This window comes from Bison bison, unplaced genomic scaffold (assembly GCF_000754665.1).
Source record: "Bison bison bison isolate TAMUID 2011002044 unplaced genomic scaffold, Bison_UMD1.0 scf7180017864322, whole genome shotgun sequence".
Classification (NCBI taxonomy): Eukaryota; Metazoa; Chordata; class Mammalia; order Artiodactyla; family Bovidae; genus Bison; species Bison bison.
This window is the reverse complement of record NW_011494894.1, coordinates 475,265-497,948: the sequence shown is the minus strand read 5'-3', so window position 1 is coordinate 497,948 and position 22,684 is coordinate 475,265. Positions and strand designations below refer to the sequence as shown.

Sequence of the window (22,684 nt, the reverse complement as noted above, 5' to 3'; positions counted from 1 at the left end):
TCAGTGAGAATTATTATCCCCATTTTATAGATGAGCAAATTAAAGCATAGGGAGGATAAGTAACTTGCAAAGATAGCCCATACTCTGAATTTCCAAGCTATATTCTCAGTATAAAATTATAAACTAGATCAATATAAAATTTGTGAAAGGAGTTGCCTCTGGGGATGGAAGAAGGGCAGTGACATTGGAGGAAGAAACACAAGAGGAACTCCAATTTACCTGTCGCATGCTTTCCTCTTTAAAAATTAAACCAAAAAAATTATGCTTCCTGTATGAGTGAGCACTTACCAAATTAATCCACATGCATTAACTTGCAGCCATTGTAGACAGATTAATTTGGTAAGTGCTCAGGTCAAAATACAAAATCTACTTGAGGGCCCTACAGACACTGAACAAAAATGCAACTTTTGAAGGAAGCCAACTGCTGAAGCAAGTGACTGGCCTAGGCTAAGGTACTGGTTTTTTGTGGTTTTACCTTGAGGGCAGCCAGAGTTGTACCATCAGGACCAAGAAGCTAAAGTACCAGTACAAAGACCACCTTTTGAGCTGGAGGAATTAGGAAAAGGAGAGTGGGGCAACGCGAGGTGTAAGAAGCAGGGAACCCTGGAGAGGGGAGAGAGTGGGAAACCCTAATACTGTGTTTATACTTAGTGCAAGTCTCTGGCTGACTCCTGAACCGTGTATGTATGAGCACTAAGAACTGAAATGAGATCTGATCTTCTGAACTAACTGCTTTCCTAGAGGTTTGACCATGCAGTTTGAAAGCAATCAATCAATCCAGTCGCTCAGTTGTGTCTGACTCTGCGACCCCATGAACTGTAGCACGCCAGGCCTCCCTGTCCATCACCAACTCCTGGAGTCCACCAAACCCATGTCCATCGAGTCGGTGATGCCATCCAACCATCTCATCCCCTGTTGTCCCCTTCTCCTCCTGCCCTCAATCTTTCCCAGCATCAGGGTCTTTTCAAATGAGTCAGCTCTTTGCATCAGGTGGCCAAAGTATTAGAGTTTCAGCTTCAACATCAGTCCTTCCAACAAACACCCAGGACTGATCTCCTTTAGGATGGACTGGTTGGATTTCCTTGCAGTCCAAGGGACTCTCAAGAGTCTTCTCCAACACCACACTTCAAAAGCATCAATTCTTAGGTGCTCAGCTTTCTTCACAGTCCAACTCTCACATCCATACATGACCACTGGAAAAACCATAGCCTTGACTAGATGAACCTTTGTTGGCAAAGTAATGTCTCTGCTTTTGAATATGGTATCTAGGTTGGTCATAACTTTCTTTCCAAGGAGTAAGCATCTTAATTTCGTGGCTACAATCACCATCTGTAGTAATTTTGGAGCCCCCAAAAATAAAGTCAGCCACTGTTTCCCCATCCATTTGCCATGAAGTGATGGGACTGGATGCCATGATCTTCGTTTTCTGAATGCTAAGTTTTAAGCCAACTTTTTCACTCTCCTCTTTCACTTTAAGAAGCTCTTTAGTTCCTCTTCACTTTCTGCCATAAGGGTGGTGTCATCTGCATATCTGAGGTTATTGATATTTCTCCCAGCAATCTTGATTCCAGCTTGTGCTTCTTCCAGCCCAGTGTTTCTCATGATGTACTCTGCATAGAAGTTAAATAAGTAGGGTGACAAAATACAGCCTTGACGTACTCCTTTTCCTATTTGGAACCAGTCTGTTGTTCCATGTCCAGTTCTAACTGTTCCTTCCTGACCTGCATATAGGTTTCTCAAGAGGCGGGTCAGGTGGTCTGGTATTCCCATCTCTTTCAGAATTTTCAGTTTATTGTGATCCACACAGTCAAAGGCTTTGGCATAGACAATAAAGCAGAAATAGGTGTTTTTCTGGAACTCTTGTTTTTTCGATGATCCAGTGGATGTTGGCAATTTGATCTCTGGTTTTTCTTGCTTTTCTAAAACCGGCTTGCACGTCTGAAGTTCACGGTTCACATATTGCTGAAGCCTGGCTTGTAGAATTTTAAGCATCACTTTACTAGCATGTGAGATGAGTGCAATTGTGCACCAACTCTTTTCTGAGCAACATAATAGAATCCAGAGTCCAACATACCATTCCCAACGCACAGGGTACAATCTTAAATTGTTTACCATATAAAGAGCCAGGAAAATGAGTCATTCTCAAGAGAAAAGAAATCAACAGAGGTCAACCTCAAAACGACCCAGATACTGATTTATCAGGTCCGGCTGTAAAACAGATATAACTATGTCAAGTGAAATAAAGAGACAATCAATGAAAAAGATGAGAAATCTCAGTAGAGAAACAAACAGAACTTACCAAAAACAAATACAGATTTTAGAACCACCACCCACAACTTCTGAAATGATAAAATTCACTGGATGGGCCTAAGAGCAGAATGGAGGGAACAGAGGAAAAAGTCTATGAACTTGAAGACAAATCAACAGAAACCATTCCATCTGAGGAAGAGTGAAAACTAAGACTGAACATTATGCTAAGTAAAAGAAGCCAACAACGTATTATATGGTTCCATTTACATGAAGGCATAATAGGCAAATCTATAGAGACAGAAAGAGAGACAGAAAGAAAGTAGGCTGTGTAAGGCTGGGGAAGACAGAAAGTACTGTTAATGGTTCTGTTGGCTCTGTTTTCTTTTTGGGCTGTTGAAATTGTTCTAAACTTGGACTGTGGTGATGACTGAACTCTATTAAAAAAAATTAAAAATCACTGAAACATACACATTAAATGGGTGAATTTTATGGTGTGTTAATTATATCTCATTTAAGAAAATGGAAAAAGATGAATAAAGCTTCAAGGATTCATGGGACAATTTCAAAAAGTCTAGTACATGAGTAATTGTGGAGTTCTAGGAGAAAAAACAGGGCAGAAAACATATTTCAAAAAATAATGGCAGAAACCTTCCAAGATTGGGGTAAATCATGAGTTCAGTTTCAGATATGCTGAACTTGAAGTCCTAGCAGAAAAGTCAAAGTTGGAAATATAATCTGGTTCAATGTAAGTAGAGCAAAAAACAAAACTGGACTAGATGAGACCGTCCAGGGAGAAGGTACAGACTGAAAGGAAAACATGGGCAAATACCAAATTTGGGGCCATGCCAACATTTCAAGTTAGGTAAAGAAGCAAGAGTTCACAAAAGTACTTAGGGGATACACAGAAATACTGAGAATCAGAGGCAGTGATATCACAGGTTCCAAGGAAGAAAAAAATTCTCATGAGGTTTAAAATAAAAGGCCAAATGTACCAAATGTTGACCAAGTAGAAAGCAGGCTGATTTCAGGAAGAGAGCTGGGAATGGAAAACAGAACCAAACTGAACTAAATTGAGATGAGGACATTTAACCTGATTTTGATTACTCTTAAGAAACTTAGAAGAGACAAGGAAATAAGAAAGGGTGATAAGACAGGGTGATAAGATGTTCTTTTAGGGACAGGCCACAGATACGCTTGCATTTTTCCTAGGAAGAGCCAAGAAAAGGAAAACTGTGGAGACATAAGTGATGGCATAAGGTCTTGGGGGAGGATCAAGAATGCTTCTCAACATTAGCAGCACGCTGGAATCCCTTGAGGAATTTTAACAAAACAGATGCCTGGCCCACCTCCAAGAGAGTCACACTTAATTGGTATTTTAAAAAAGCTCCCTAATGTGTGTAACTGAGTCACATTGTTATACAGCAGAAATTAACACAACATTGTAAACTTCAATAAAAAAAAAACCAAAAACCTTTCCAGGTGACCAGTGAGTCAGGATTGAGACCCCAGTACCCTAGAAGAAAGACTGGTCTTAAATTGGAGAATGAAGAATGAGAAAGAAGGTACAAATTCAAAGATAATGTACGAGGGGTAATAGAAATATATTTGTAATTACTTTTAATTACCCACTAGTAGTTCCAGCAACCCTTGGACCACAGAAAAACACATCTGGGAGTAACTGACAATTAGAAATGAAAATATTTTCTGGGTTTTAAGGTGGTAGATATTTAGGAAAGGCAAATTACACTAGTATTAATATAACTATGTCCTAACAGGGTTATTTGTATCCTGCTCATGTAGGGCTGAAAGAACTTGATCATGATCTTTTCTACCACATTGACTACAACCGCTCAAAAACCAAGAAAATCGACCAAGCATTTATATGCTCCTCAGTTTTGCTTTTTTCATTTGTTGCTGTTGTTTTGTGCATGCATATTACACCTCATTTTTATGCTCATAAGGAGATCAAACCATTCAATCCTAAAGGATATCAACATTGAATATTCAGCGGAAGGACCGATGCTGAAAGTAATACTTTGGCCACCTGATGTGAAGAGCCAACTCATTGGAAAAAACCCTGATGTTGGGAAAGATTGAGGGCAAGAGAAGGGGGCGACAGGGGATGAGATGGTTGGATGGAATCACTGACTCAATGCACATGAGTTTGAGCAAACTCCAGAAGACAGAAGCTTGGCATGCTGCAGTCCATGGGGTCGCAAAGAGTCAGACATGACTGAGCGACTGAACAACAACAAAAATGGTTTTGTAAGTTAAAGAGGATATTTATCTCACTAAATGAACATTCAGGGAGATAAAAATGACTTTGCCTGAGAATTTAGAGGCAGAAATCACAATAAAACATGAGGTCTTCTATGTATGGTGGTAAAAGTATGCCCTGCACAAGAACACTTGGCTAAGGAGAAGGGGTTAAAATCTGTGTTTTAGCAATCAAACTAGATGGCCCTGGGGGCAGTGTCCCACCAGACTAATTCATACTGGGGCAACTGTGGACTACTGGGAGCCAAGATAAGGTTTGTGCTTTCTCTATGCACAGAGTTTTCAAAATTAAGCAAAGGGACTGAATGATAATGGCGTTTTCCTTCTCTGTTTGTTTGTAACTAAGATTACAGCATCTGGTTCCATCACTTCATGGCAAATAGATGGGGAAATAGTGGAAGACTTTATTTTTGGGGGCTCCAAAATCACTGCAGATGGTGACTGCAGCCAGAAATTAAAAGACGCTTACTCCTTGGAAGGAAAGTTATGACCAATCTGCTGCTGCTGCTGCTAAGTCGTTTTAGTTGTGTCCGACTCTGTGTGACCCCATAGATGGCAGCCCACCAGGCTCCCCCATCCCTGGGATTCTCCAGGCAAGAATACTGAAGTGGGTTGCCATTTCCTCCTCCAACGCATGAAAGTGAAAAGTGAAAGTGAAGTCGCTCAGTCATGTCTGACTCTTAGCGACCCCATGGACTGTAGCCCACCAGGCTCCTCCATCCATGAGATTTTCCAGGCGAGAGTATGGGAATGGGGTGCCATGACCAACCTAGACAGCATATTAAAAAGTAGAGACATTACTTTGACAACAAAGGCCCATCTAGTCAAGGCTATGGTTTTTCCAGTGGTCATGTATGGATGTGAGAGTTGGACTGTGAAGAAAGCTGAGCGCCGAAGAATTGATGCTTTTGAACTGTGGTGCTGGAGAAGACTCTTGAGAGTCCCTTGGACTGCAAGGAGATCCAACCAGTCCATCCTAAAGGAGACCAGTCCTGGGTGTTCACTGGAAGGACTGATGTTGAAGCTGAAACTCCAATACTTTGGGCACCTGATGCAAAGAGCTGACTCATTGGAAAAGACCCTGATGCTGGGAAAGACTGAGGGCAAGAGAAGGGGGCGACAAGGGATGAGATGGTTGGATGGCATCACCGACTCAATGGACATGGGTTTGGGTAGACTCTGGGAGTTGGTGATGGACAGGGAGACCTGGCGTGCTGCGGTTCATGGGGTCACAAAGAGTTGGACATGACTGAGAGACTGAACTGAACTGAAACAAATTTACCTTAGGAATTAATATATTTTCATGACCTTAAATTATTTTCATAAACTCAGAATGACCTCTGACACAAGTGAAGTAAACTAGAACATAAGCATATATAACTGTACAAAATAGATGTGCTAGGGAAAAGTTAGGCAGATATAAAAACTGTGTCATATATTTCCCCTCATGGTTCCAGTCTCAATAGCAACTGATTTTTTTTTTTAAAGTTCAAACCAGTTTCACAACTTGGTTTAGTACTCCTGAGTGCTCAGGTGAATAAAGGAAAATATTCCTTTAAAAAACAGAGTATTTTTTAATGATAAAGGAGACTATAATGTTTATTTCTATTATTATGAGACTGAAGTCAGATGGATCAGCCACTTCTTTGAGGTGAAAGTTTGTTGTCTCACTCTCATTTAGTGAGAAACAAATGGAAAAACAAACAAACAAAAAAAACAGAAATTTTTTGTTTTTCAGACACCCCTGCTAATTCAGACACCCCTGCTAAGTTTTTCCCTAACTACTATAGTACTATTCTGTATTACAGCGCTCCTTAAACCTTCCTTCCCCACTATAGTAAATAAATGTAGAAAGATTAATTTTGAGTAATAGCTGAAAACAGAAGTATCATGGCTATTTGCAAATTTTTATCTCATCTGTAAGATTATAGAAAGAAATTATCTGAAGATGCTTGACTTTTAGGGACAAGTTAGAGGCAACATCCATTAGAACAGGACTAAAATCCAACTTGATTTCATTGAGGTTTCCAGGTCATCTTAAGAATCTCCATCATCTATGTAGGGAAAGGTGCAAATCTGATAAGTACAAACAACTGCAGCTTATTACTTCACCATGAAGGAGGTTAAGGACATGAAAGAGGATAAGCACATACTTACCTTTCTCAAACTTAGAAAAGGCAACTGACTTGAGGCTACACTGATGACCTTTGCAAGTTCCAATCAGCTCACCAGCATTTACATCCCAAAATTTGGCTGTCTGATCACCTGCTGCTGTAACCTTTCAAAAATAAGGTATCATGGTTTAATAAAACAACCCTTCACCAGTATTTACCCAGATTCCCCACAAAATGAAAGTCACTTACAAGCTTAAATTCACCAGGGACCCAGGCCAGGTCAAAAACAGCATTCCAGTGAGCCATCCATTCTAAACGAAGAAAATGGTGAATGTGAAATGTCTAACTATGTTCTGTGGTAGCCATACCAACAATTTAAATGGCTTGAAAACTGTAGTAAAAAGATCAGTGGTCAATACAGTAAGGTCCATGGGCCAAAGAGAATTTGTGGATTCACACACATTATGCATTCCCTTCACTACCTCATAAAACTACCATTTGATATCAAATTGCTTTCCATGAGGGGATATATTCTCTAAAACAGAGTATTTGTGAAACATTCTAAAAAATCTTCATCATGCTGTCTGAAAGGAGTCTAAAGTACTTTAGTTTGACATTCAAAGTTCTGCTCACGTTGGCCGTATCTCTCATTGTTCTCTATGTACCTTATTCCAATCAAACTGCATTTCTCCCTCTATCCACGCTACTTCTGACGCTTTCCCATCCTGAGGCCTTTGCGAATGCTTTTCCCTCTACTTGGAGTGTCCAATTCCACCTCCACTGGTCTAAAATACCACAGTCCACCTTAAACGTCCCATCCTCCGTGAGAAATTTCCCTCACCTTCTTTACTAGATGAGAGCTTTCTGAAACCCCTACAGTGTTTTCTTTGTATTTCATCTACATCATCTAAAGCCTTTTTTCTTCTTTTCCCAACACCTGAATCTGCTGTTGTTGCTGTTCAGTTACTAAGTCATATCTGACCCTGCGATCCCACAGACTGTAGCATGCCAGGCTCCTCTGTTTTCCACTATTTCCCGGAGTTCCCATGCTCAAATTCATGTCCATTCACTCACTGATGCTATCTAACCACTTCATCCTCTGCCACCCTCTTCTCCTCTTGTTCTCAATCTTTCCTAGCATCAGGGTCTTTTCCAATGAGTTGGCTCTTCACATCAGGTGGCCAAAGGATTGAAGTTTCAGTTTCAGCAACAGGCCTTCCAATGAATATTCAGAGTTGATTTTCTTTAGGATTGACTGGTTTCATCTCCCTGCAGTCCAAGGTACTCTCAAGAGTCTTCTTCAGCACCACAATCTGAAAGCATCAGTTCTTTGGCTCAGCTTTCTTTATGGTTCAACTCTCACATCCATACATGACTACTGGTAAAACCATAGCTTTGATTATATGGACCTTTGTCAGCAAAGTGATGTCTCTGCTTTTTAATATGCTGTCTAGGTTGGTCACAGCTTTCCTTCCAAGGAACAAGCATCTTTTAATTTCATGGCTGCAGTCACTGTCCGCAGTGATTCTAGAATCCAAGGAAAGAAAATCTATCACTCCTTCCACTTTTTCTATTTGCCATGAAGTGGTAGGATTGGATGCCACAATCTTAGTTTTTAGAATATTGAGTTTTAAGCCAGCTTTGTCACTCTCCTCTTTCACCCTTATCAAGAGGCTCTTTAGTTCCTCTTCACTTTCTGCCATCAGAGTGGTATCATCTGCATCTCTGAGGTTGTTGCTATTCTCCTGGCAATCTTGATTGCAGCTTGTGATTTATCTAGCATGGCATTTCACATGATGCACTCCACATATAAGTAAAATAAGCAGGGTAACAATATACAGCCTTGTCATACTCCTGTCCCAATTTTGAATCAGTCAGGTCTTACCTCCTTGTCTGGTAACTGGTCTAGTACTCCTATCTCTTAGAATTTTCCAGTTTGTTGTGATCCACAAGTCAAAAGCTTTAACACAGTCAATGAAGCAGAAGTAGATGTTTTACTGGAACTTCCTTGCTTTTTCCATAATCCAACCAATGTTGGCAATTTGATCTCTGGTTCCTCTGACTTTTCTGAACATAGCTAGTACCTCTGTAAGTTTTCAGTTCATGTACTGCTGAAGCCTACATTTTTGAGCATAACCTTGCTAGCATGTAAAATGAGCACAGTTGTATGGTAATTTGAACATTCTTTAGCACTGACCTTCTTAGCAATTGAAATGGAAAATGACCTTTTCCAGTCCTGTGGCTACTGCTGAGTTTTCCAAATTTGCTGACACACTGAGTGTAGCACTTTAACACCATCATCTTTTAGGATTTGAAATAGCTCAGCTGGAATTCTGCCACCTACACCAGCTTTATTCACAGTGATGCTTCCTAAGGTCCACTTGACTTCACACTCCAGAAGTCCAGCTCCAGGTGAGGGACCATACCACTGTGATTATCTGGGTTATTAAGACCTTTTTGTATTCAGTTCAGTCACTCAGTCGTGTCCGACTCCTTGCGACTCCATGAACCACAGCACGCCAGGCCTCCCTGCCCATCACCAACTCCTGGAGTTCACCCAAACCCATGTCCATCAAGTCGGTGATGCCATCCAGCCATCTCATCCTCTGTCGTCCCCTTCTCCTCCAGCCCTCAATCTTTCCCAGGATCAGGGTCTTTTCCAATGAGTCAGCTCTTTGCATCAGGTGGCCAAAGTACTGGAGTTTCAGCTTTAACATCAGTCCTTCCAGTGAATATTCAGGACTGATCTCCTTTAGGATGCACTGGTTGGATCTCCTTGCAGTCCAAGGGACTCTCAAGAGTCTTCTCCAGCACCACAGTTCAAAAGCATCAATTCTTCGGCGTTCAGCTTTCTTTATGGTCCAACCCTCACATCCATAGCCTTGACGAGACGGACCTTTGTTGGCAAAGTAATGTCTCTGCTTTTCAATATGCTATCTAGGTTGGTCATAACTTTCCTTCCAAGGAGTAAGCGTCTTTTAATTTCATGGCTGCAGTCACCATCTGCAGTGATTTTGGAGCCCCCCAAAAAAAAGCCTGACACTGTTTCCACTGTTTCCCCATCTATTTCCCATGAAGTGATGGGACTGGATTCCATGATCTTAGTTTTCCGAATACTGAGCTTTAAGCCAACTTTTCCACTCTCCTCTTTCACTTTCATCAAGCGGCTTTTTAGTTCCTCTTCACTTTCTGCCATAAGGGTAGTGTCATCTCTTTAAGGTCATCAGAACTTTGCCTTATGCATAAAAGACACTTGTTCAATATAAGTATTTTGAAGCAATGTTTCCCCACATTAAGTATAAAAAAATTTAACTTTTTAAAAGAAAAATTGTTTTTAATCCTAAAATGTACTTTTCTTAACTTCCAGTAAAGATTTTGCTGCAGTTATTGACAGAAAGGCAGCCCACCATTTACTTTCAGGTCTGATCCCTAAACAAACTTAATCAGAAGTGAGTATCACTGAGAATTTATTCAAATAGTAATTTCCTTGTGGTGGTGGGTTAGTCGCTAAGTCGTGTTTGACTCTTGCGACCCCTTGGACTGTAGCCTGCCAGGCTCCTCTGTCCATGGGATTCTCCAGGCAAGAATACTGGAGTGGGTTGCCATTTCCTTCTCCAGGGGATTTTCCCAACCAGGAATTGAACCCAGGTCTCCTGCATTTCAGGCAAATTCTTTACCAACTGAGCTATGCCAGAAGCCTAATTTCCTTGAGGCTTTATGAATTAAAAATATTAAAACAAATATTTTAAATCTTGACTTACCTTTGATGCACTTCTTTCTACTGGTTTGTGATTCTGTGTTATATAACCTAACAAAGCCTTCTTCATTGGCAACTGCTAGTATATGCTCCATACTGGGAGCTACGTAAGAAATAAAGAATAAAATAAAGAGTAAGAATAAATGTTAAAGCCAAGTTTAAAGCTATATATAAACAACATAATATCGATTAATTGAAAAATACAAGGTAAACACAAAGAACCTATTTGGAAAGAGGCAAGACAATTCTGCCCATATAGCATCTGGTATAGTAGAGGTTTTTCTGAGTTAAGGATGGCTTTAAAATTTGCCATAATATCTAATTTAGTAAGTGACTAAAAAATACTAATCTTCAGATCATCTCTTATTTAAAGGGGAGCTGAGTCAAGAATGATACCTGAACAAAACAAGAGTGGTACTGGCCAATGGCAAAAAAAAAAAAAAAAGAGGGGGCACACATGACATAGGCCTCCAGCAGGCTAACCCTATTAAATTAATATCCTTTTTCCTCAACTTTTTACTTTTCCTCTCTTAAACTTTTAGCAGCAGGGACAAGCACTTCTACTTCTGTGAATATGTTCCCAATGCACTGCAGAAGAGATAGATTCAATGAGATCAACATGATGGCTGAACCTTTGTAACCCTTTCCTGATATCAGATAAAAACAAACAAACTAAAAATGATGCTCTAAGAATCTTATGCTTTAGCAGAAATATATAATTATGCACAGAGATTAAGAAAAGTATATTTTATAAATGAGAAGAGAGGAGATATTAGAAAAACTCTACCAACTAATTTACTTTTTGTTAAAAGAGAGACAGCATAGGATATTTTCCCTCTAAAGAGTGAAGCAGATCATTTCTGACCAAGCCTCGCTTATTCAGTAACTCTCTTACCAGAAGAGAAGGTGCATCCAAAAGGAGGAACTGGGGTTCCTGTTTCTCCATAAGAAGTATGCTCGTCATTATAGTTGCACTGATAGCCAGTGAGCAGGGACTGTAGCGGGTACTGTGAAGACCATCCTAAAGGAAGACAAAATTCCTTATAGATTCTAATATATCATCACATTTCAGTACTTCCAACAAATGCAGAGGCAAAAATTAACTTTTAAAAGTTTCATATACTTTACTATAGATCTATTCACTATCCATGGCCCTCTGGAATACAGTTTCAGGTATTCTCCTAAGTGGTCCTAAGGAAAAAATGAAAGAGCACTTCTCAACTTCTGGTGAGATAGAGCTTTGGGCTTACCATCTTGAATGAAGACTCTTGCTAACGTATTTAAGATGGCAAGACACCAGCGGCCTTTGTATGTTACTCCTTCCACCATCCTTTGGTGACAATCACGAAAAATAACCACAAAGATTACCCAGTCATTCTTATCAAGTAAAATTCTATGTTTTTAGAGTTCTAAATCATTACTGCAAACTTAAGTTACTAGCAACATCACACATAATCCAATGGTCGGAGTCAAAGGAAATAACGTATGAGGTTGGCCAAAAAGTTCGTTCAGGTTTCTGGTAAGGTGGTGTGGAAAAATCAGAATGAACTTTTTGGCCAACCCACAATGTCAATGCACCTACTGTAGCCACTAACATCAGTTCAGTTCAGTCGCTCAGTTGTGTCTGACTCTTTGAGACCCCATGCACTGCAGCACACCAAGCCTCCCTGCCCATCCATCATCATCTCCCGGAGTTTACTCAAACTCATGTCCATTGAGTTGGTGATACCTTCCAACCATCTCACCCTCTGTCAGGCCCATTCTCTTCCTGCGTTCAATCTTTCCCACCATCAGGGTCTTTTCCAATGAGTCAGCTCTTCACATCAGGTGGCCAAAGTAATGGAGTTTCAGCTTCAGCATCAGTCCTTCCAGTGAATATTCAGGACTGATCTCCTTTAGGATGCACTGGTTGGATCTCCTTGCAGTCCAAGGGACTCTCAAGAGTCTTCTCTAACACCACACTTCAAAAGCATCAATTCTTTGGTGCTCAGCTTTCTTCACAGTCCAACTCTCACATCCATACATGAACACTGGAAAAACCATAGCCTTGACTGAATGGATATTTGTTGGCAAAGTAATGTCTCTGCTTTTCAATATGCTGTCTAGGTTGATCATAACTTTTCTTCCAAGGAGCAAGCATCTTTTAATTTCATGGCTGCCGTCACCACCTGCAGTGATTTTGGAGCCCCCAAAAATAAAGTCTGTCACTGTTTCCCCATCAATTTGCCATGAAGTGATGGGACCAGATGCCATGATCTTAGTTTTTTCAATATTGAGTTTTAAGCCAGGTTTTTCACTCTCCTCTTTTCACTTTCATCAAGAGGCTCTGTAGTTCTTCGCTTTCTGTCATAAGGGTAGTGTGTCACCTGTGTATCTGAGCTTATTGATATTTCTCTCGGCAATCTTGATTCCAGCTTGTGCTTCATCCAGTCCAGCATTTCTCATGATATACTCTGCATATAAGTTAAATAATCAGGGCGACAATATGCAGTCTTGACGTACTCCTTTCCCAATTTGAAACCAGCCTGTTGATCCATGTCCAGTTCTGTTGCTTCTTGACCTGCATACAGATTTCTCAGGAGGAAGGTCAGATGGTCTGGTATTCCCATCTCTTTAAGAACTTTCCAGTCTGTTGTGATCCACACAGTCAAAGCCTTTGGCATAGTCAATAAAGCAGAAGTAGATGTTTTTCTGTAACTCTTTTGCTTTTTTGATGATCCAATGGATGTTGGCAGTTTGATCTCTGGTTCCTATGCCTTTTCGAAATTTAGCTTGAGCATCTGGAAGTTCACGTACTGTTGAAGCCTGGCTTGGAGAATTTTGAGCATTACTTTGCTAGCGTGTGAGATGAGTGTAATTGTGCGGTAGTTGAGCATTCTTTGGCGTTGCCTTTCTTTGAGACTGGAATGAAAACTAACCTTTTCCAGTCCTGTGGCCACTGCTGAGTTTTCCAACTTTACTGGCATATTGAGTGCAGCACTTTCACAGCATCATCTTTTAGGATTTGAAAGAGCTCAACTGGAATTCCATCACCTCCACTAGCTTTGTTTGTAGCGATGCTTCCTAAGGCCCACTTGACTTTGCATTCCACGATGTCTGGCTCTAGGTGAGTGATCATACCATTGTGATTATCTGAGTCATGAAGATCTTTTTGGTATAGTTCTGTGTATTCTTGCCACCTCTTAATATCTTCTGCTTCTGTTAGGTTCATGCCACTAACATATTCACAAGTAAATATTAGTTCTTATACTCTCTCTTTCCTTTCCAGCACTGAAATTCTAGGACTCTAAAACGTTAACGGTAACAAGTCATAGTATCTTAAAGTTTATCACAGCAATTTTAAGCCCTGAATAGTAGTAGTAGGTAGGGTCTGGAAGTCTTTAAAGAAGGTGAAATCAAACACAAGTTTTGAAAGGGGAGTAAGTGCTCAATGAATATATGAAAGAGGAAGAAATTCAGAGTGGAGGAAAAGCTTACTCTGCTTGGGTCAGAGACCCGATGTGTACTATGGTCCTAAAATAGTAAACCATCTATAAGGTTTTGTTTTACCATTTTGCTGTGTAGGTTAACATATTTCAAATATATAAAACATTCATTTAGTATACAGTTACTGAGAACCAAATATAGTAAGCATTGGAGGAAACAATGAAGCTACAATCTACAGAACAGTCTAAATAATTAAGAAACTCATGCACATTTTAGAGTACTCTCAATTCTTACTTTTGGTGATATAAAAAATGTCATTTGGAGAAGACATTTTAGCCTGATATAATCTCACACAAATCTAGTTCTGCAGGTTCACAGAAATAACCTGAAGGAATACAAAGGAGGCAAAGAAATTCAACTCAGATTTAGTCATTACTCCTGGGGGCATTGCCTTAAGGCCAGATATCATTGTAAACAAGCCATTGAAGACCACTAAGAGAATAATATGAATACAATAGTTAGTTATGTTGTAGAGTTCACAAATATCCATCTACAGACAGAAAGGCAGGCCTTAAAAGCCTCTGTTCTAAAATGATATTAACATACAGTTTTTTACAGAGTAAGATAGGGTGATCACAAAAATGACTTTTCAAGCTTAAAGTCAAATTACATTAGGATAAATCTGTGGGAAAAATAAAGTGGGAATATATTCAAGGGAAAAAAAACTATGTAGAATATCTAGCAGTTTATACTTTAAAAAATGGTTGATGTGACTATTAAATCATTACTATAATATTTATAGTGTATTAGACACAATTTAAAGACCGATGCAGCATTTTCATTTAAGAAGGTAAACACAATATGGTCAGAAATGATATATCCTTTGCATCTGTTTAAACTTCTGAAGAAAACCTCAAGATCAATTTTAAAATACACAGAAGAGTAATCAGCTTTCATTTTAGAAAGATCATTGGCAGCAATATGGGAAGTAAACTGTAAAGAGGGAAACTAAGAGGCCATTCAAGAGACTTGTTATAGTCCAGACAAGAAGGTATAAAGGTCCAATTGAGGGAAACAGAATGGTAAGCATAATATAGATCCAAAATATGTGAAGAGGCAAAATCAGTGAAGACACAGAGAAGGAAGGATTCAGGAGATTTTAAGGGAACTTCTCTGAAAGGGTATCTTGAGGAAAATGGAGGAATTCTGATTGACTTTCAGGTTTCTGACTGTGAAGACCAGTTTAAAACAATGAGACCATTTCCTAAAGTAGGTAATATAGCAGGTTAGGGGAAAAAGTGAGTTTGGTTTTGGTACATGAGTTTGAGATGTTTCTGGGACTGACCACCTGGATGAAGATGCTTATACACCTCTCATAGGTAGAAGGTTGCAGGTAGTAGTGGAAGAAATCCTGGTTACAGCTATGATAACCATGGGAGTTGGTAGAAACAGAAAAGGGGCCTAGTATAGATCACGAAAGAAGAAAGATGGTCCTACAAAGTTTGGTGCATGATATATAACAATGAATGAATTTCAGTGCCTAAACACAAAACAATGAATGAGTATTTGGGGGCTTGGTGTGGGCTGTCTCAAAACATACCATAACAGCATATTGATTATTTTGAATTGAAGTTGCTTGAGAAGCAGCTGATGCAAGAAGGAAACCCTGACCTTCCTGTCTCCCTGAAAAGCAGGAAATAAATCTCTATGAAAGGTGCACTCCTTGCAACTGGAGGTAGAAGGTCACCCTTATCCGACAGAGAGGAAATTCAGAGCCAAGAAGCCTGTGTAAACAAACCTTGTAACTTCTTTTAATTTACTACCTCAAGCCCAAACTCTGCTTAGATTCCTCACTAATTACGTAGCCCAAACTTAAGTTTCTTTGTCCTGTCAATTCCTCACAAATTTATTGCCTTTTTTTTGGTCTGAAAAGTATAAAAGCTGCCTGCTTTGGCCACTTCTTAGGTACCATTTCTATGAGATCTCCATGCACATGAATTAAAATTTGTTTTTCTCCTGCTAATCTCTCATGTCTAATAAATTAGTCCAGCATACTATACTCAATGAGTCCATACATACTCAATCAGGGTAGAGGGGAAAATTTACCCTTCCCGGAAAAATATTTATGAATCAGAGATAAAAAGAAAGTTGACAGAATGTAGAGTTAAGAGAAGAATCTGTTTCAAAAGAAAGACTACATAGCTTGATCCAGGTCACACAGACAAGTAAGGAGTGGAGGTGAAATTAATCAGGAAGACACAGCTCTTAACTTCCATGCTATACTGACATTCATGACACCAAGGATACAGAAGTTAGTAAAGCAAGGTCGCAGCAGAGACAGAAAGGAGAGGCTTTTAGAATATAATTTAAAAGACTGTCTAAGAGATAAGGATGGTAGAATTTTAGATTGGAGGAAGGAAGTTGAGGAGCTACTCCCCAGTCTGCTCAATATCTTTTTTCAAGACCTATGCCTTAAATATAAAAAGCTCACTTCTCACATTTTCTTTTTGTTTTCCACACGGTTTCAAGGGGAAAAAGAACTTGTTCATCTTTAAATGAATGAGATTTCATTTGCAGCCAAGCTTAGTTTGGGTGGTAACTCCCTTATCAAAAACTTACCAGAAAGTTTCAGGTTGATGACACTAAAACCTAAAGCTCAAAATTCTTATTGCCAATGTTTTAACCTAAGGAACTTCAAGAACTGGAAAGAATAAATTGGAAGCCTATATACTAACATGAAGTATTTCCAAGTTCCATCGTAAAAGTAAAGAGATAAAACATTTTAATCCCACTTCCACAAATAACAATACTTCCTACTTCTGGCATTGAAAAACATTTTGGAATAAAACACTTCAATCTATTAATAGTGGTCATTTGTGGGAAATGTGCTTACGGGCATTTTTCACTGTATCACTACGAATTTTCATACCCTTGAATTAATCAGGAAGAAAAAATTCTGGCCATGCTAGAAGCAGATGTTCTGTTCTCTCTGCCTGACTGAGTTCTTTTTAAGAGCCGATCCTATTCTCTGGTGTATATAGCAAACGGTAGGGCTCACTGTTTCCACTACAAATGAATGAATTAATCAATGAGTACGAGCCTTGACGATCTCACACAGCTGTTCGTTCAGAAAGCCACACACACGAAAATGCACGCGTTTTCCAGTTAACGTGCAAAACAGACATAAACCGTAATGGAGGTCAGTTAACTCAACGTCCCTCCCTCCCTCAGCCTACACGACTAAAAAAAGCCTCGATTACGACGAAAAGTATCTCGAGGGCACGCAAGTGCGGCTTTCTTCAGTATTCCTAGCTAGTACGAACTCATTCTGGCTGAGGGAGAACTCGGCGGCTGGGAAACTGAACTGAAATCGGCATTGGTCCGAAGAGTTGTTCTGGGGGAGGTGAATCCCGCCGGCAAGAGACAGCGGTTAGGGCCGTTACTCACCATTTCTCGGGACGCCAAACTGGGGCTGGCGGAGCACCGAATTGAAGAGCATCTGGGACGGAGGAAAACGCTCAACTGAGGAAAAAGCCGTGGAAATGCCTCCAGATTGAGGGGAAACTGTATCCTGCGCCCCTTAGACCACGACTAGCTAATGCCTCCAACTCCCGCCACTGTAAGCCCCGGTCACCAAACTCCCCGCCAAACTGACGTCACGCCCTCTGATTGGCTCTCGCCGCGGCGTCCGGGCGCGTACGAGTCACTTCCCCCTTCGAAGCCCCGCCTCCTTCTCGCCCAGCCGCGGGAACCTAGCGTTCCAGAGCTCCCTGAGCGCCTGCGCGGGGGGCCGCAGGGGCGCTGGCGAACGGCTGGGAGCCCAGGGCGCATGCGTAACACGGCTTGACAGAGCGCGGAGGAAAAATCCGCGAGAAGGTGGTGGAAGAAGATGGCGGTGGTGGGGCCGAGTTTGCAATCTCTATGAATAGGCTAATCGAGTAACTGTATGGGTCATGGCGTCAAACTCAACTAAGTCTTTTCTGGCAGATGCCGGCTATGGCGAACAGGAGCTGGATGCTAACTCTGCCCTTATGGAGTTAGACAAAGGTATTTCGAAAGAGCGGGCTGCGCGGGTGAAACGGATGTGGGGGGAAGTGGCGCCACCAGGTGGTGGTAGCCGCGCGAGAAGCTGGGAAGGCGCATGCGCGGTGCTTCCTGGGCATGGGCGGGGTCGGGCGCCCTTGCCTCTGGTGAGCCCAGGGCTTTTCGGGGCTTTGGGAGGCTGGCAGAAAACGGCAGCGTTGCTATATTGGCCTTGTACAGCTGAAAAAGTAGAGAGCTCCCGCGAAAGGCTCGTTTGGACCACTTGAGGGCACAGCCCCGCGATTTTCCACGCAGTTTCTTAAAGTGCTGTATTGAAATTATGAAATTATTTTTCAGTATGTGCAGTTGAGACCAGGTCTTCACCAAGACTGCTGCATCTTGCACCGACTTTACAGCGATTCATTTGATTTCTGTAATTCTTACCTGCCGGTTACTAGGCAGGTCACAAATAGGGCCAAGACATCCGAAAAGCATAGCCCCTGCTCATTCTCTGCTTCCCTCATAGCTCAGCCGGTTAAAGAATCTGCCTGAAATGCAGGGTTCGATTCCTGGGTCCGGAAGATCCGCTGGAGAAGGGATAGGCTACCCACGCTAGTATTCTTGGGCTTCGCTTGTGGCTCAAGCTTAGTGTAATTAAAGCAGTGTACTTTAAGGGCAGGGTCAGATCAATGGAAAGATTAGAGAATCCGGACTTACTTGGGAGCTTGTGTGTGATTGATGATTTTCTAACTATATTTCCCATATTTGGTAGTTTTAAAGGGGATATTTGAAGCCTATCGATAGAGATGAAGTAGTTTTACTTAGAAACTACAATTAAGTCCTAAAAACACAGTAAGTGAGACGACGTATATCCTATTTCATCCATTAAGATACTTATTTTTTCACATATTAACATCTCTGAAACTGAGAGTCATCTTAAAAACCGGTAAAATAAAGTCTTAGTTATTATTTAATTGGGCTCCCTTTGTGGCTCAGCTGGTAAAGAATCTACCTACAATGCGGGATACTTGGACTCGATCCCTGGGTTGGGAAGATCCTGTGAAGGGAAAGGCTACCAGTTCCACTGTTCTGGCCTGGAGAATTCCCTGGAGTGTATAGTCCTTGGGGTTGCAGAGTCGGATATGATGGAGCGACTTTCACACACATTCTCTGCAGATGCGTTCTATTTCCTTAGGGCAGTGAAGGGACGGGACAGGCTTGGTGTAGTAGTAGAAGCTTTGGGGAGACTTGAGTTGAATTCTAATTTCGCTAGTTTTATGATCATGGACATGTCACTTAACCAAACCTAATCTTGTTTTTTTTTTCTCTGCAAAATCAGTAAAATACTACTGAGCTGGCAAGATTGTTGTAAATATTAAGTGATATAATGGTATGCAAAAAAGTCCTTATTAAATGCAGAAGGGATTTGCCTTATCTTTTAGATAGGGATTTGGAAGGCAAGGGCAGGTGTTTCTTAGTAGAGAACTCAAAGTATTTCAATGACTCTTTTGTTTCAGTGTTCTTGTTATTTTTATTGAATGGGGGAAACATCACTTGGTATACAGTTAATTTTTGATTAACTGTAGCCAGTGTGTAGTATATTAAGAACTGGACTAGAGGTTAGAAGGCAATGGCACCCCACTCCAGTACTCTTGCCTGGAAAATCCCATGGACAGAGGAGCCTTGTAGGCTGCAGTCCATGGGGTCGCTAAGAGTCAGACACGACTGAACAACTTCACTTTCACTTTTCACTTTCATGCATTGGAGAAGGAAATGGCAACCCACTCCAGTGTTCTTGCCTGGAGAATCCCAGGGACGGGGGAGCCTGGTGGGCTGCCGTCTGGGGTTGCACAGAGTCGGACATGACTGAAGCGACTTAGCAGCAGCAGCAGAAGTTAGAAGGATTTTAAAGTCCATTTGGAGCCATTTCCCAGCCCTCTGACTTGGACACTATGTTAACTTTTCTGGGACTTAAAATTTTTTTTACCCTGTAGACATTTAAAGTGCAGTTGGTCCAGATAAGAGTTTCTCAGACCTAAAAACAAACAAACAAACGTTTAACTTCTTTTGATCAACATGAAAGTGTCATAACACTCCAATGAGATATTCCTTTGGTTGAGTCACAGTAGTGCAAGTCCATCATCCAAGAAAATTATGTTGAGCTTTGCTTTCTCTTAAGGAAAACTATAGGGCTTTTTCCTTCTCAAACAGAAAATCATAATATCAGATGTGTTTTTTAAACACTGCATAACCTTTTCCTCCCCATTCTGTTAATTCCTTCCCTATTCCCCAATAAGAGTTGCAGGTCTACATATCTAATATTTCTACTAATTCTAAAGAAATTTTCTACCACTGTGGTCTGGGTGGGCTCATCCCATGACAGCAGAGCAGTACAGTAGTGTAGAACAGAATTGGGATAGGACTCTGAAGAGAGAGATCTAGAATTCTTTAATTCCTAAAAACTTGCAGTTGTGGTCAGAAAAAAATGTAACATAATTTTTCCTTCCCAAAAGTTGAAATAGGAATATTTTAGACCTGTAAGAAGTGTATAGATGGCTACTGAGTGTTTACCTGTAAACCAGGTGTTGGTCCTAGATCATGTTTAATCCTCCCAGCAGTGCCTTGGGTGATGTAAGATGTTATTCCATTCCATAACATCTTACGGAAGAACGCAAAGTAATTTTTTGACCAACCCAGAATTTTACAGGTGGAAGTTGGTCTGGGGTTGTCTGAATGCATGGATGCTCCACAAATACCAGTGGGGCTACTGCTGTAGAGAGGAGGTGGTTGTAATAATCCAGGGAGAAGAGAATAGTGGCTTGGGCCAGGTTACAGGGAAGCTGTGTGAAGTGCTGAGATTATGTATGTATTTTGAAGGTAGGGCCAACAAGATTGGCTAATGAATTAGTTGAGGATGTGAGAATAAGAGGTCAGGAGAAACTCAGAGGTTTCTTGGTTTTTTTTGGTCAGAGTTATTGGAAGTATATATTGTCATTTACCGAGTGGATGAAAATCAGATCCTTGTGGGACTATTGAATTTGAGCTATCTCTTAGACATACAAATGGAGATGTTGGGTAGGCAGTTAGATATACAGATGTGATACTTGAATTCCATTATAAAGAAGTATCTGTAGTACGAGTGTCAAGAAACCCACTTGGGAAATATTGCCATTGGAAAAGACCCTGATGCTGGGAGGGATTGAGGGCAGGAGGAGAAGGGGACGACAGAGGATGAGATGGCTGGACGGCATCGCTGACTCGATGGACATGAGTTTGAGTGAACTCCGGGAATTGGTGATGGACAGGCAGGCCTGGTGTGCTGCGATTCATGTGTCGCAAGGAGTCGGACACAACTGAGCGACTGATCTGAACTGAACTGATAACCTGTTATATGGTTATGACTGTTGCACTTTGTTCTAAGCATTTTGAGCAAGCATGGCAGTAAGGTATTTATTTCTGATCTCTCTAGGAATAAATGGATGCTCTTTTAAAGCCGACTGAAGTCCGTTTGTTTAGGATGTAGTTAGTAACACAGGACAATAATCATTCATATAATAGTCATTAATTCATTTAATAAATATTTACTAATCACCTGCATTGTGTTAGGCACTTAAACTTGGAGCTGTATTAGTGAACAAAACAGCTTTAAGAACCTCACCTGAGGGAGGGAGGTTCAAGAAGGAGGGGATATAGACTATGGCTAATTCATGTTAATGTATGGCAGAAATCAAACCAGTATTGTAAAGCAATTATCTTTCAATTAAAAATAAATAAATTTTTTTTTTTTTTAAAGACCAAAAAGTGGGCAGTGGCCCAATTCCTGGAAATCTCCTCCCCTCCCCGCAAATAGATAGACTAATCCTCCCATTCATTAGCCTATGAAATTGTCCGGCCCAGAAAAACTAACCATGGCCGCATTTCAAGACCACAGCACTCGCCCTCTGTAGTGGCCCACACTGTATCTATGGAGTGTGTTTCTCTTTGAATAAATCTACTTCTTACCTATAGAAAAAAAAGAAAAAAAAGAAGCTCACCTAAGGAATCAGACAGGACTAGATTAAATATGGCCTTGTTAGGACAAGAAGTTTGGATTTTATGCAAAGTACATTGAGAAGACAATGAAAGTTTTTAAGTGGAGGACTGACATGGATTGGTTTACATTTTTGAGGATCACTTTCGCTCCTATGTAGAGGTCTTTTTGCCTTCCCCTTTTTAAAGTTTTAAGCTGATAACCATGCCGCCTGAGTTATGAAGACAAAGCAAACAGAGTTAACTGTTAAATCAAGTACAACTTACGTATATTGGACATTTCATAATACAGCACGTCATTTCTATAGTACAGGCATTATAAAGGACATACCTCACATAATTTATTCAGTTAGTGTAACTTTTTCACTAAAAATTGTCAGTCTAAAGATTTTTAAGTCAGCTGATGGGAAGTGTCCCGATGATTTAGGAAAATGTACGCAAGATCTCCACCCTGGGTGGAAAGGAGAAGCTACTGCAGAAGACACCACTCAGCATGCGTGCTTTCTGTGAGGTTGGTCTTGGGAGGGATGAGATCAAAGAGCATTGGAGAAGAGAGCAGTTTCCCTTTCCTGTGCCTGGGCAATGAGAAAGGAGGACATGCAGGGGTTGGAGTTGCTATCTGAGGTGCTGGTGAGCTTAATGCTGCATGGAAAACTTGACGGTATGTTCAATGAAGAAATTGATAATGAAATAGATCAGATCAGATCAGATCAGTCGCTTAGTCGTGTCTGACTCTTTGCGACCCCATGAATCGCAGCACGCCAGGCCTCCCTGTCTATCACCAACTCCCGGAGTTCACTCAGACTCA

At 40.8% G+C, this 22,684-nt stretch overlaps 2 protein-coding genes across 5 annotated transcripts in view; one reads left to right on the top strand and one right to left on the bottom strand.

Moving 5' to 3' along the window:
• The window catches only part of DTL (denticleless E3 ubiquitin protein ligase homolog (Drosophila)), a 91,081-nt gene extending 73,634 nt beyond the window's left edge, over positions 1–17,447 (bottom strand). For all 4 annotated transcript variants that reach the window (XM_010853025.1, XM_010853023.1, XM_010853024.1 and 1 more), the window contains exons 1-5: positions 17,272–17,447; positions 11,294–11,419; positions 10,403–10,501; positions 6,891–6,952; positions 6,685–6,805 (exon numbers count right to left, since the gene is read on the bottom strand). In XM_010853025.1, the coding sequence (XP_010851327.1) occupies positions 6,685–6,805; positions 6,891–6,952; positions 10,403–10,501; positions 11,294–11,419; positions 17,272–17,323 (460 nt within the window). In that variant the 5' untranslated portion in view covers positions 17,324–17,447. The remainder of the gene's footprint in view (positions 1–6,684; positions 6,806–6,890; positions 6,953–10,402; positions 10,502–11,293; positions 11,420–17,271) is intronic.
• Positions 17,448–17,574: 127 nt separating this feature from the next.
• INTS7 (integrator complex subunit 7) overlaps positions 17,575–22,684 on the top strand; it is an 83,136-nt gene continuing 78,026 nt past the window's right edge. The window contains exon 1 of the mRNA XM_010853021.1: positions 17,575–17,871. Coding sequence (XP_010851323.1) covers positions 17,778–17,871 — 94 coding nt within the window. The 5' untranslated portion in view covers positions 17,575–17,777. The remainder of the gene's footprint in view (positions 17,872–22,684) is intronic.